A 14323-nucleotide genomic window follows, 5' to 3' on the forward strand; every position below is an offset into this window, starting at 1 on the left:
GATTACAAATACAAGACCATTTGGTGAATTGAACCGTCAAACTTGAACATTTCTCAACAATGAACTTTCTATCTAATTTAATGAAACAGGTTATTTTAATATCATTTTGACAGCAAAAAAGATGCTGAAGACAGAATCCTTTCATCCTGACAATTTCTACCTGAAAGGTACACTCAAAAAGGAGAGGACTAAATGAAAAAAAAAAGAAAAAAAAAAAAAGACTTCTATTCTATAATGGATTTATTTTCAAATAACATGAATTAACACTGAATACTGAGAAAATAATAAAATATCACATATAACAAATGTTTTGTTTCATTTTAAATCATAGAAACAATGATAAAGAAGAAAGATGATAAAAACATGGTATTTTTAAACAAAATGTTAACCATCAACTGATATTAAAGTCTGCAAAACAATCAGTCAACAGCACTTAGTACTAAAAGAAATAACGTCATGTAGCTATAATTAAAAAAAAAAAAAAAAAAAAAAACAGCACTAGTAAAACAGTGCAATTTAACACAAAAACTCTTCATATTCAACACAAAATGCAACACAGAAAACTGATAATTGCTAAATTACTTATTAAGCAGTGATTCTGATCATAGAATATTTACAAAAACACACACACACAGTAAACATTACACAAACTGTATCAAAAAACAATTAAAAACAATGTGTTTGAATTAGGTTAAAAAAATTGTTAATACTTTCAGAAAAATGTGTTGAAATTGTTACTTTTAGACATAATTCTAAAAAACATTTTTGTTAAACATTCATGAAAAATCTGCTTCAAAAATATGCATATACTTTTGAAAGTTCACAAAGACAAGCATGCTTTCCTAAAATATAGCCCAGTAAATTATTTTCATTTATCCACAATTGAAGCATTTTGAATAAAAATTAATTTTTGATTGCATAACAAAATCGGCGTAGATATTAATTAAAAACAAATTTAAATAATTGTGAATTCTGTTTTTGCTGTCAAGAAATTGCATTAAAAGTGTTAAATTGTTAAAACCAAGATGTGCAATTGTGAGTACACATTAGTTAGTCAAAAAAATTACCAAAAAGGGAGAGGGTAAAACAAATGTTAACTTAAAAATGCAGTTCTCAAATTTTCAAAAATTATATATTTTTAATTATAAAGCTAAATTTTTCATAACAAAAAAAGTAAACATACAATAAGATCATGAAAAAAACTAAAGCCAAAAATAGGCACTTTAACAACAGCTAAACATGTTTATTAAAACAAACAAATACCATCATTTGCATCAAACAAAAGACAATCGCTTATTTTTCCAGCTGCACAACAGTAACACTCATATGTTCACACATTCTAGTAAAACTTATATGTTTAAAAATATTTAAAAGACAAGCTTTAGATTATATTGCCCAGGTGGCATTCGGAAATGCACAGTTATGGCAGATGCATAAGTATTTATAGCATAGGACTAGCATGTGAAAACACATGAAAAACATTGCATTTAGTACAAAGAAAAATGAAATAATTTTTCTAGTCCAATAACAAATGAAGGAACACATTTACAACTGCAGATGGTAGAATGATTTGGTACAGTTGCATAAAGTTACATAAGTTGATGTTGATCATGCTTGGAAATAAGAGCATCAAGCAGTTTTAGTCTCGCCTTCACAAGCTGAAAAGATAAAGGATTTTGATAAATAAGCCTGTATAAAAATAAAATCGAAGTTTAAAAAAAAACTGTAATGGAATTAAAAAAAAAAAAAAAGCTCAGTGCCAGAGGTGTTAGTGGATGCTAATGAAGTTTTCTAAATTGTAATTGAAATTTTCTAAAATTCTGCACTTAGTGTGAAATTTGCTATTTGGATGTAAAATTAAAGTTATAATTTGAATCATATCAAATATACATATACGCATACATGCATTTAGAGAGACCATTGTATTTTCCAGCAAAAATAAAAATTCATGTCATGAAACAAGGTTGCCCATGACACTATAAGAGGGGGACCCAAAAGAAACCGGACTAATTGTGCGATGCCAATTCTGGATGTAGTAGAGTGTTCTCCAGCTAGATGGCTCAAGTAGAGACCTTCACAAACCAGCTGTGCAAGTGGCGTCAGTTTAGTTGATAACGTCTGATCGTAGTGTTGGTTTTCTCAGGTGTTGTTGCTTTCCGCCTGCGAACTCATTATGGCAGGTTTAAAAAGAACAAACTAAAATTGAAATTTTGCTTCCTGCTTGAAAAGTTGGCAAAACGGAATAGCTTACCAAATGCTTCAACAAGCTTTCAAGAACAATGCTATGATCTGTACACAAGTTTTCGAGTGGTTTGGGCGCTTTACACGTGGTAGCATGAATGTTGAAGATCATGCTCGCTCTGAGTGCGCTTCAACGTCTCGAAATGATGAAAACGTTGAAAAAATCCGCCAAAAAATCAATGAGAGTCGTCGTTTTACAATTGACGAAACTTTAGAAGAAACAAGAATGAGTTGGAGCTCGTGCGGGTGATCAGAAGAATTGTTTATTCACCATGATAACGCTCCCGTACACACAGCCTTCACTATTAACCGCTACTTGGCCTCTCAGGTGTGGCCAGTCGTTCCTTGACCCCCGTCTTCGCCAGACCTAGCCCCCTGTTATCTTTTTCTGTTCCTGAGGATGAAAAAAATTCTTAAAGTGAAGCGTTTTGATGATATAGAGGCTGTAAAAACTGCTTTGCAAAGGGCACTGGACATTGTCAAAGTTAGAGAGTTCCGGGGGAGCTTCTAACAGTAGAAAAAAAGAATTAACAAGTGTATTGCATAACACTTTGAAGGAGATTAAAGAAATTTTGTGAATAAACTAATATATAAATGTTTTAGAACAAAAATCCCGTTATTTTTGGGTCCCCCTTCGTATAGTAACTGTAGTGTAAACAAAATAGAAGGGAGAAAAACTGATGAATGAAAAAAGCTAGAAAAGACATAAAATTGAAAAAGACTCATACTAAAAGTAAAAAAAAAAAAGAGAGAGAAGAGAGGGATTGAAGTAAAACATGCAACTCTGAGGAGGTCTGCCCCCACCCTCTCTTTTGGAGAACAAATGAGTAAATTTTTGAAATAGGCAAGGCACATTTTTTAGAATTTTGAAAATGAACACTCCTGCTTGGAACATGTACCCAGTGGCGTGCACAGAAATTTTTGGGCCCGTCACAAATGACTTTTACGGGCCGTTCTCCATTTTGATTACTACTACGTCCTTACACATATTTCACACCTCATTTTAAAAATCTCGGGTCCGTGCTTACGGGTGTCCCCCCCCCCTCACATGTACTTACATGTGCATATTAAGTGAGAAAAGCTTTATAAAAATCCAGTACCATAACCTTGCTTTTATAAGTGGATAACAGGTTAAAAAAGTTGAAATTTTTTATGTGAGTATTATATGCTACAGCAGATTATCTATATTTTGACTAAGTTACTTAAAACATTGGTTTGTCAAGAACATTGATTGAGACATCGCTGATGCTTTTAATGCTCATTTTTATGCAAAATTGATACATTTAATTTGAAATCATACTCTGAATGAAGGAGGAACATTTTTTACAAAGTTAATTGTTTTGCACTTGAACAAGTATTTATTTACTTAAATCAAAATGTAATCTAACTAAATCATTGTTTCAATGCTTTTTTTTTTAAAATCAAGCTAACTCTTGCTTTAGAATTAATCACTGCCATGAGAGAAAAAATGAAATTTGGCCAACATTTATTTTTTAATTTCAATGTATAAAGCACACTTAAAACTTAGAATGTTAAAAATCACATTCGCTTTTCCACATTACAGTCTTTGTAATTTAACATATTTCAATGTTTCTCCAATGCCATGTGTAAGGTTAGCATTTTGCTTTAAATGTGCAACAACCTTTTAGCCTTTTTTTTAGATACTGCAGTCTTATTTCTTCGACAGTGAAAATACAGAGATATCTTTCTCTTTACTGGCAACAACCATGCTGTAAAATGTGTACTCAGCACATTATATGCTGCATGAATTATAATCTGGAATATACAGTACTTTAACAGATTCAACATTAAATTTTGCTTGGGTGACAAAAATATTGACCCATTACCCCTCCCTAATTGATTGCCCTGTACTTACCCTACAACCCTAGGTTTTATGCATGTTATAATGTGGATACTTGCATATTTTAATATGTTACCGTGAAAGACCGAAATTGGAGAATGTTGATTTTCACAGGTGATTCACCAGAAATATCCTGCCTTTCTCAATGTCTTAAGTATCCGAATAGTGATATTCATCGGTTAACATAAACATTTACCAGATTTTAAACTGTCACAGTAACATATAGCAATATGAAGAGTGAATGACCAAAACATTGCCTGAAGAAAATTTCAGTTTAAAATGGTACTAAATTTAAGCATACTAAACACGTATGAGGCATTGAGAAAGAAGCAATGGGATGTAAGTGTCAAAATTAAAAATTTGGAGATAACCAGTACAAATAGTAAGGTGGTGACCTGTCCTCTGTCTTGGGGCAAGAAATAGCACTAGCAGCCCTGGTAGGTGCTGCTGTACAGCATGATTCAGAAAAAATTTCAATGAAAGCCTACCTAGGAGCTAATCTTTAAATGTGTTTTACTCAAAACTTGAAAATGTTTACTTGCATCCCTTTGCTTCTCACTGCCTCATATGTCAAATGAGAAATTTTATATTTATGTAGGGGCTTTTTCAAAATATATTTATTTCATGAAAAATTGTTTAAAATAAATGTAAGAAATGTCACTATAAAACTCACTCTGTATTCATTGTAGAGAGATTCCACGGGGGATTTGTCTTCTTTCTGCACTTTCCTAGACAGAAAAAACACACTTTCAAGTTAAATTGAAACTCTACTGAGAGATACAAGAGGAGAGTAAAATTGTTAAGAGAATTTATTTACCTTCCATTTATTTTGAAGAATTCAGATTCAAACTCTCTCAAAATTTTACGCAAATGTCTCTTTTCAGATTTTACTTGCTGTAATTGAAATATCATTTCTGACCTACAATAAAATAAAGCACATTATAAAACATATAGAAGAAGAAAATTTAATACATGCAAGTGCCAAAGGATTTACATACTTATACAGCTAGCATAGTGTAAAACACTCTAAAACGTAATATTTAAAATGGACAACTTCAAAATGTAATTTTTACCCATTATTTAAAAAACAATAAGTTTTACACACAAATGAAGTTTAAAACACTTCGTGTACTTTCCTTAAAAGCAGTGGGGGTGGTCCCCGGGTATGGACCCGTCCTTCAAAGCTCAAAATTAAGTGCCAATAATGCAAATTCAAGTTATTCCATTCCATTTAAAATGCTTTTTTCTTCATCAAATCTACGTTTTTGTATGTAATACTGTGTACGTTAAAGTAGAATCAAATCATTTCTGTTTCATTTAATGTTTCAATAGTAACGTTCAGTATCAGAGTTGGCTGATTTTAGACAGGACACCTCCCTTGAGGAATTTCTAGCCATGCCACTGCACATAAACCTTATTTTTTAACAGGCATTTATACTTCAAGTTTGACTCATGACCTTTTAAGAGAGCTGCGGGGGAGGGGGGGGGGACTGCAAATGCTCACTTAGAGATTGATTGTATGTTAAAAAATTTCAATAAACAGAAAAAAGGTTTAGTGAAATTAACACTGTTTTCAGATTTGAAAGACCTCCCTGCTTTGTAAACTATCAGTACAGGAGCGTTTAAGGAGATCTCCCCAATCAATTGGCTAAGTATTAAAAAAGCACAAACTAGAATAAGATCAAAACCCTTACAAAATCACCCCCACTTGCTAAAAATTTCAATGGGTGAGTGCAAAGTAATATTTTAGACACATTTGAATGACGAAATTGAGTCGCTCAAGTGCCATTTGTCAGCAAGACAAGGGTCAGCCACATATTGTCTTATTCACTTAGTCTTCTAAATCACCAGACCTCTCCTCAATCATGTATGTTTAAGTCATTCTCGAAAGACAACTGCTGCTATCCCACAATACTAGTTAATAAGCTGCCAACTTCAAAGATTATGGCATGATCCTCCACAGGGCCCATAGGTGACCTACTTTATTCCATGCCATGTTTCGGCTTGCATAGCTGCCAAAGTAGGCTATACTACTTAGTTTAGTAACTCTTGTTGTCTCGCAACTCCTTAATAATAAATCGATCTTGAATCATCTCGATTTGTAATCATTTGCTTATCTCCTCATAGATTACATACATGTTAAGTTTTGTGAAGATAGTTTCCTGCTGGGAGCAATTTTTTTTTTTGTGATATATACATATTTTAATTGAAAATTGATTGCTTTGTATAGACAATCAAAATATAAACTTACAATGGCAATTCATGAATGTTGGAATTATCATACTTTAGAGCCAATGAGCTACTTGATACAGATTTTGATTCTTCTTTATTAGAGACAGGTTCCAAAAATGCTGCCTCCTTCTCAATTGCAATTTTTTCATTTGTAATGATTAGTTGATCTTCCAACTGCTGCAAGAAAAAATAAAAAAGTGGTAAAATTGTAAACATTCAAATATAAGATAAGCATAAATAGTAAATCTATTTGAATGATATTTAGTGGAATGTGACAAATTACATTTACACACCCCAATATTGGTTAAAGCCCAAAATTGGTTAGATCACGAATTGGTCAGCCAATTTGCAAACTTAGCTGTAAATTTGGGCCAACTTAGCTGTAAATTTACAATGTGATACAAGCAGTATAGCTTGCTTTGAAATTCCTTTTTGATTTAAACTGTTTTGTTGTAAAAAAATGATGTGGAAGGGTTGACCACATAAGACACCAAGACTTTCTGACCACTCTTTGAATGGAACTAACTTGCTCTGCTTGGATTTGCGAAAAGCGTTCCTTAGGGAATGGATCTCCCAGGGCGTCTCTGTTACTCCTCTCTCAGCTGGGGGCTTTTAGTTGTATGCACAAAAGTATTCTTTAGGGAAATAGGGGATTAGCCGCAGTTTTGATCCTTTATAATCATTTATCTTTAAAATACTTCCCACGCTTGAGCAACTGCTATCTGGGCACTCAGAACGAATTTGAAAGTCAGTTAGGATAAAAGAACCGACCAGCAAAGGGATGTCTCTGTGTTTATTGGTTGTTTTTAAGTCTCATAATGTATCAAAAGGCACCGAAGAATACTTTTTATCCTCTTAGAAAATCATTCCCATAGTTAAAGCATTTTTGTCCATTCAATTCCCTTGATCACAGGTTGGATGGATCAGTCAATTGTTTGAATAATGTTTTGTTGAGGCCTTTTGAAAGATAGATCATACAACATTTAATAGTTTTGATTTCTTGAGTTTACAAAAAGAAAAAAAAATGATATACCATGATAAAAGCAAAAAGAAAAATAAATCAATAAAATAATTAGTGTTATAAGAGTAATTGCTTTTTGTCCCATCCTCTATTATTTATTATTTTCCTGTTACGTCAACGTGTAAATTTAATGAATATTTTAGCACATATTAGCAACCTTGTATTTTATTGCACTATTTAATACAGTGCTTAAAAACTACTAAAGCAATGCAATTTTCGAATACAAGCTGAACAGCAAAAACAGTAAAACCTCGATAGCAAAATGCAACTCTGTTCGTTATCTGCAGCATGCTTGTTACGGATTTTTGGGCTGATCCTGGAATGGGTTAATTTTTAGTTCATACATAGGCAAAGATCCCCTGCATTTTTGGAAAGAGAGGTTGGCAGGTATGGGCTAGTATATTCTCATGAGAAAAATACTTATATTTATCAGAATGTTAAACTTACAGTATCAGCATCATTCCTAGGCGAACTGAAGCTCACTTCTTTATCTTCCCAAAGTGGTTGTAAATCACTGCATAAATCTTTATTTTTTGCAATAGCTCCTTGAAAAGATCCATATTTCCCAAGTATCCTTTTACAGTCACGATATCTACCATACAAAGGTTTCATAGTCTCTCGTTCGGATTTTGAGCGAGGTCTTCCATGAGTATTTTCAAATCCTAACAATAATTTCTGAATAGCTATCTTTTCATCTTTAACTTGTGAAGTTGTCATTTCCTGAAAACAATATACAAGCAAAAATTAAGATATTGCAATACTGAAAATGAAAGATATGTAGCATTAATGGAAGCATTAATTCTATAGATATGTAGCATTAATTCTATATAGCCTACTTGCCATGCACCTTCATTTAACAATACTCCAGAATTAAGAAGTAAAAGAGTATTTTGTATGGTATAAAGATACAAAAGTATTGGAGTCTACTTTTTACCATTTTTTTAAACAAATTTCTTCAAATTTAACAAAAGAAATAATTATAAAAGTATCAAATAATTTCAGAGAGTGAGAAATAATTTTAAAAACATAATTACACTGTTCCCTAACATTCTTCACTGTTTAAATAAAGAGACATAACCAAAAAAAAACCCAGGAAATTTATTTTCTGTTTTTAACACCCAACTTAACTCGGTCAAAGCCTTTTGATCAATGTAATAGAATATTTTTTACAAGTCTGCAACTCAGCATTAAAAATAACACAGAAATAGTCTGCACGGCAAACCGGCAATCAAAGAACATAAAACTTAAAATAAATTGGCATCAAGAAATGCTTAAAAGTTGATAAATCATATAAATTTCTTTCCTTGTCCTTAGTTTTCAATTTTACTTTTTGGACATAGAATTTGACTTATTTACTTTATTTCCCAGTTGAAACTAATTTTTCAAGAACATTGATTTGAAAGAGCTGACAAATTTTTTTACATTTTCACACATCTTAATTATAAAAATAAATAACAAATCTATTACTAATTTACAAATAAAATTTCATTTCAATCATATTAAAGTTATTAAGGAGTTAAAACAGTGACCGATGTCACCAGACTTTATACAGTAATTTATTGGAAACCTCAGGTGAATAATACTGGTCAATACAGAAATTTCTAAATAATTTTTAACTTCAAGTCCTTTCAAAGCTTATACCATATTTTCTAATTCCTAAAATATTCCAAAACCTGTTAGTTTCACAACACAGAAAGAGAAACCAATTGATCTCAATAGTCCATCCAAAAAATAAGAGCTTTCGGCTTCCCCAAACAACTCTTTCTGGGTTAGCAATAGCATTTTCGGGTATAGATCACACCCCCCACCCGCCCTTTATAGGGTAACACCCCCAGTAATTGACACGACACTAGTAATTGGCACTTCCAACAAAAATGTCCTAAAAAAGACTCATATCCATTTTTTTTAATAGAAGGCTATATACCAACTGAATATACCTTAATTTTAAAGATTATAACTTCAATTCATGTTACTAAACGGCAGCAGTACGTAGGAAAGAGAAACAATTGTGGGTTGTGTAAAATCAGCCATTTTTGTAGCAAAAGTTTCTTCTCTGGCTTAAGGGAAGCATGCACATAAATCCATTAAAATCTGACTTAAAATATATTTTAAATTTTCGTTGTCAAAAGTTTTGTTTAGTTGAAAGGTGTTACTTTAATTGTGTAGAAGTATATTTTCGTCCCTGCTTGGAATTTTAAAATAATGATGGGTGCCATTTACTGGTGCTTCAATTTTGCTAGTCCCCAGTAATTTGCATGTGTGCCAAGTACTGGGGAAATAGCGTCATTTCCGCGATAAAGCTGAATGAGGTGTGATTTTCTTCAGTTTTTTGCGTAGATTACGAATATGATAAAGCGGAAATTGAAATCGGTAGCTTTTGTACAGTAATTGTCTTAAAAAGCATCAAAATCATCAATTTTTGAAGTTGCGGCTTTTTGTCAATTGGAGTGACTTTCACCAGAAAAAAATCCAAATGAAAGTTAGTCAGTAATTAATTTTATACTGGGGGCTTCGTCCTCTGCTCGATTCGCTCGCTAACCCCCGTTCGCCACCTACGGTATCTCAACGCCGCCAGCAGCAGGTGGTTTTTCAAGAGAAAGAAAACCAACTTGTTGCATTTGATAAATAAAAAAAGAGGAAAACTTATGCAAAAAAGTATGCTATATGAGTTTTTAACTATACTTGGGGCAAACCTAACTTGGTAGTATTCGTAAAATCAAAACTGTAAACCGAAGGATGAAACAGCATTAATTTCAATATCTTTTCCATGGAACATTCCAAATTTATGTTTTTATTTTTCTAAAATACTTTTCCAACATGAAGAAGAGTGATTTAGCATTAATTTATATAAAACTAGTGGCACCCGCACGGCTTTGCCCGTAATAGAAAAATTAAAAGGTCTTTTGGTTTGCCTGTGTGGCGAATTTTCTCTCCAATTGGCTTGTACCCATGTTACGGTTCCACGTTATGGTAGTTTTGTATCTCGCCAATTGGCTTGTGCCCAAGTTACGGTTCCACGTTATGATAATTTCGTAATTTACTCGTCCATCTTATGATAATTTTGTTCTTAAAATTGGAATAGAAAAAGAACTACATCGAATTTTCGAAAAACCGCTTCGAGGTGCACACCCCATGCTACAAACTAATTTTGTGCCAAATTTCATGAAAATCGGAGGAGCGGTCTAGGCGCTATGCGTGTCACAGAGATCCAGACAGACAGACAGAGAGACTTTCAGCTTTATTATTAGTAAAGATAAAGATAAAGAAAACAAATTCTTCCCCATATTATCAAATTTATATGAAAAATGGGCTTGAAATTGGAATAGAAAAAGAACAAAAACGAATTTTCAAAAAATCGCTTCGAGGTGCACACCCCCATACTATAAACTAATTCTGTGCCAAATTTCATGAAAATCGGCCAAACGGTCTAGGCACTATCATAGCTGCCAACCTCAAGATACAAAAAATAGGAGCACTTAAGGGAAAAAATAGGAGCACTGAGGGTTAAAATAGGAGCATGAAATTGTGGCCTGCGCTAAACCTTCCTTCTGTACCATAAGTTTCCATAAATTCTAAGCAATTTTTAAATGCTTTTCTGAATTTTCATGTTAGATTTTCAACAAAACTACAACCAAGTTTAAAACAAAATTATTTTACATTAAAAAAGCAACATTACATAGATACATATTGAAAAGTTAAAAAAAAAAAACATGATTACTGTTTGATTTAATAAAACTGCAATCTTTTTTTTAAAAATATGCTTGTATACATATCCTACATACATAAGAACATATTGAAGATTAAAAAACACAATTATTTCTTATACTTGGAAGTAAAGCAACTTCATAGTAAAGGTCAAGACTCTGAAATTTTGAAAGTGGCCACTAGACTCCAAAAACTTAGTGGTCACCAATGTCGCCAAGTTTTGAAATATAATCTGGAGTGGGGGAGGCAGTTTTTACAACTTCCCTGAAAAAATAATAGATGAATAGGCTTTAAAGAGAGATATTCAATACATTTTTTGCACATGGAAAATTTAAGTTAAAATAGGTTTCTGATTTATTTAAAAAAAAATAATAATAATAAAAATTAAAAAATAAATAAATGAGAAGTCAGCAGGAACCTTCAATTTAGATGAAATAGTTTTAGTTTATAGCAAAGCCTACAAGGCAATGAGGATAAAATAGATAAAATTTCCCCTTCAAGAAAATTATTTAAAAAAAAACATAACTTTTTGCCTTTTGTTATTTTTAATAGTTTGCATTGAGACAAACAACTAATTCTGTTTTCGGGATCTAAGGCTATTAATAGTCTTGTCTACTTCATGTTGCAATTGACCAAACATGGCAACAATGCGAAAAATTCAATACAATAGATTTTTGAGTTTGTTGCATTAAAAGTAATTATAAATAATTAATTAGCCTTAAAAAACTAAAATTTAGACGAAATAGCAAGTTTTTATCACTAGAGTCTAAACTAATGAGGATAAAATAATATTCTGAAGAAAAAATTTTGCATTTTTCAAGAAAAAAATTTAGAATTTTCCGAAAAAAGAAAAAAAAATTTATTTCGCATTATTTTCAATATTTTGCATTGCAATAAACAACTAATTCCGATTTTGAAAACTTGGCCACTTAAGAGTTTTGTGTACTAAAATCTTGCAAATGACCAAATATGGCGACTAAGTCAAAAATTCAGATATAAAATTTTGAATTTATTGCATGAAAATAATTTAAAAATAAAAAATCCCCATGAAACTACAATTTAATTGCGAATTTTTAGCACATTCCTGCCCAAAGCAATAAGGATAAAATGAAATTTTAAATGGTATAACTGTTTTCATATTTCTCAATAAAATTTAAAATAACCAAAAAAAAAAAAAACATTTTGCAGCACATTTTGCTTTTTTCATTAGTTTGCAGTTAAAAGAAACACCCAATTCTGCTTTGTCTTTGAAAACGAAGGCGCTTAAGCATCGTCTACTAACTTCCATCTTGTGAATGACCAAACATGGCGGCTACGTTTTACACGTAGCTGAAATGCTCGATGAAAAAACGACGATCTCCAATCAACGCTCCCCCTCAGTGTTTATCCTGACACTAAGCTTCCAAAGCATCAAATTGTCTTCTTTTTCGTTGAGTTTGTGCACAATTCCTGCCTTCGAGGATAGCGAAATTTCTTCTTTTTCCTCAAAAATCGAAAAGTGCACAAGCAAAGTAAAAAAAAACGGAGTTTTTTGGAAAAAAATCGGATTTTTGGAGTACGCAATAAAAATCGGAGAAACTCCGGGAAAAACGGAGCACTTGGCAGCTATGCACTATGCGCGTCACAGAAATCCGGACAGAGAGAGATCCTGACAGACAGTGATCCCGACAGAGAGACTTTCTGCTTTATTATTAGTCAAGATTACCTACTTTACATTAACATTGCTCATATTTCTTATGATGATAAAATTTGTATGTAATTTAAAAGTAAAAAATAAAGTGATTTTCCAGTTCTATTAACATGTGCCTATTACTGGATCACAAGGTGTCATACACTGGGGTATCAGGTTCCAATTACTGGTGATTTTGGTAACTTTTTATATGCATATTTTTATGAAAGTATTGATTCAAATATTTTTGATTTTAGTGAACCAAATAGATGCACAGATGTGCACTCTTTGATACAAAAATATTTGCAAGAGAGTTTTTTTTTCTAAGTACTGAAAACAGAGGTAAGTTTAAGGACAAACTCTTTAAGTGCCAATTACTGGGGTCTTTACCCTACTGCCTTCTGTATTCTCCCAATAAAACCAAATTCAAAAATTTAACTTACTTGCTGTAATTTCAATTTTTTTTTCCAATCATAAAATTTGAATCATATTAACTTCTTAAACATTTTCAAAACAAAAAAATTTGACCACTATATTAACTTCTTAAACATTTAGACATCCCATTTATAACAACCCCCAAATATTTTTACTATTATTTTAACTTTCTTAAATAATCTCTTTGCCAAAGAGTACCTTACAAACTTTTGAATTATAAATTTTAGCTCTACCTAAATATGGGAACAGAAAAGTGATGAAAACGCCTTAATACAGCACATCTATATGTGTTTTACATATTAACTAGCAGGCATTTCTTCAAAATTACAAAAGAATCATCATAGCATTGCAGAAAAACATCACTTCGACGGACTGAAATAGCGAATGTGAGCCATGAAAATATGTGACCAGATTTTTTTATACAAGAATTTGCAGATTATGTGTAAGTTATTTGCAATATTTTTTCATTCATTTACATCAGCAACCTTTTATTAGTAAGTTAGCATTTTGAGCCAGATTATTAGAATACAACTTAGACATAAATACCTCAAATGCTTCAGGCCTATTAGCCAGAATTCTTTCATCAGACAAGAATTTCATAGTACTTCCAAAAGACTCTTCAATGGAAGGCTTTACTTTACAAGTTTCCTGAACGTGGTTTGTGGCATCTTCTAAAATGTGAGGAACACTAAATGCATGCCAATCTGCAGCAGGACTTACATGTTCAAGATGAGATTCTTCCTTTAAAACTAAAAGAAATTTTAATAGTCATTTTATGTTAACCTATGCTATGATTTTACTACAAAAAATATATTGAAACAAACTTCACACGGATAATTTTTTAATGAACAAATAAATTGTCAATACACATTTTAATAATGGTAAGAAAAGTATTCAATAATAATAGTTCATAATTTCAATGTTCAATAATAAAGTGTTCAATCTACAAATTACACACTAGTTTAAATAAATATATTACTTTATATACTCTGTTTCAAATGACTACCATAACATTGGCACTATGCTGTCCGCTGACACCACACGGCAGTGTCCCACTAAAACCATTATCTAAATGCCGGCAACATCACATTGGTAATTTGCAAAAAGTATCAGACACATGCTGCTGACACTACATTGGTGTTGAAAGAAAAGTTTGGGC

The 14323-nt window shown here is 32.0% G+C and overlaps 1 protein-coding gene across 3 annotated transcripts in view; it reads right to left on the reverse strand.

The window, feature by feature from the left end:
• Nucleotides 1-222: 222 nt before the first annotated feature.
• The window catches only part of LOC129230681 (protein FAM13A-like), an 85043-nt gene continuing 70942 nt past the window's right edge, over nucleotides 223-14323 (reverse strand). For all 3 annotated transcript variants that reach the window (XM_054865098.1, XM_054865096.1, XM_054865099.1), the window contains 6 exons: nucleotides 13711-13913; nucleotides 7803-8075; nucleotides 6354-6511; nucleotides 4920-5021; nucleotides 4776-4830; nucleotides 223-1658 (listed from right to left, as the gene is read on the reverse strand). In XM_054865098.1, coding sequence (XP_054721073.1) covers nucleotides 1590-1658; nucleotides 4776-4830; nucleotides 4920-5021; nucleotides 6354-6511; nucleotides 7803-8075; nucleotides 13711-13913 — 860 coding nt within the window. In that variant the 3' untranslated portion in view covers nucleotides 223-1589. The remainder of the gene's footprint in view (nucleotides 1659-4775; nucleotides 4831-4919; nucleotides 5022-6353; nucleotides 6512-7802; nucleotides 8076-13710; nucleotides 13914-14323) is intronic.

Source organism: Uloborus diversus, chromosome 9 (genome assembly GCF_026930045.1).
Source record: "Uloborus diversus isolate 005 chromosome 9, Udiv.v.3.1, whole genome shotgun sequence".
Lineage (NCBI taxonomy): Eukaryota > Metazoa > Arthropoda > Arachnida > Araneae > Uloboridae > Uloborus > Uloborus diversus.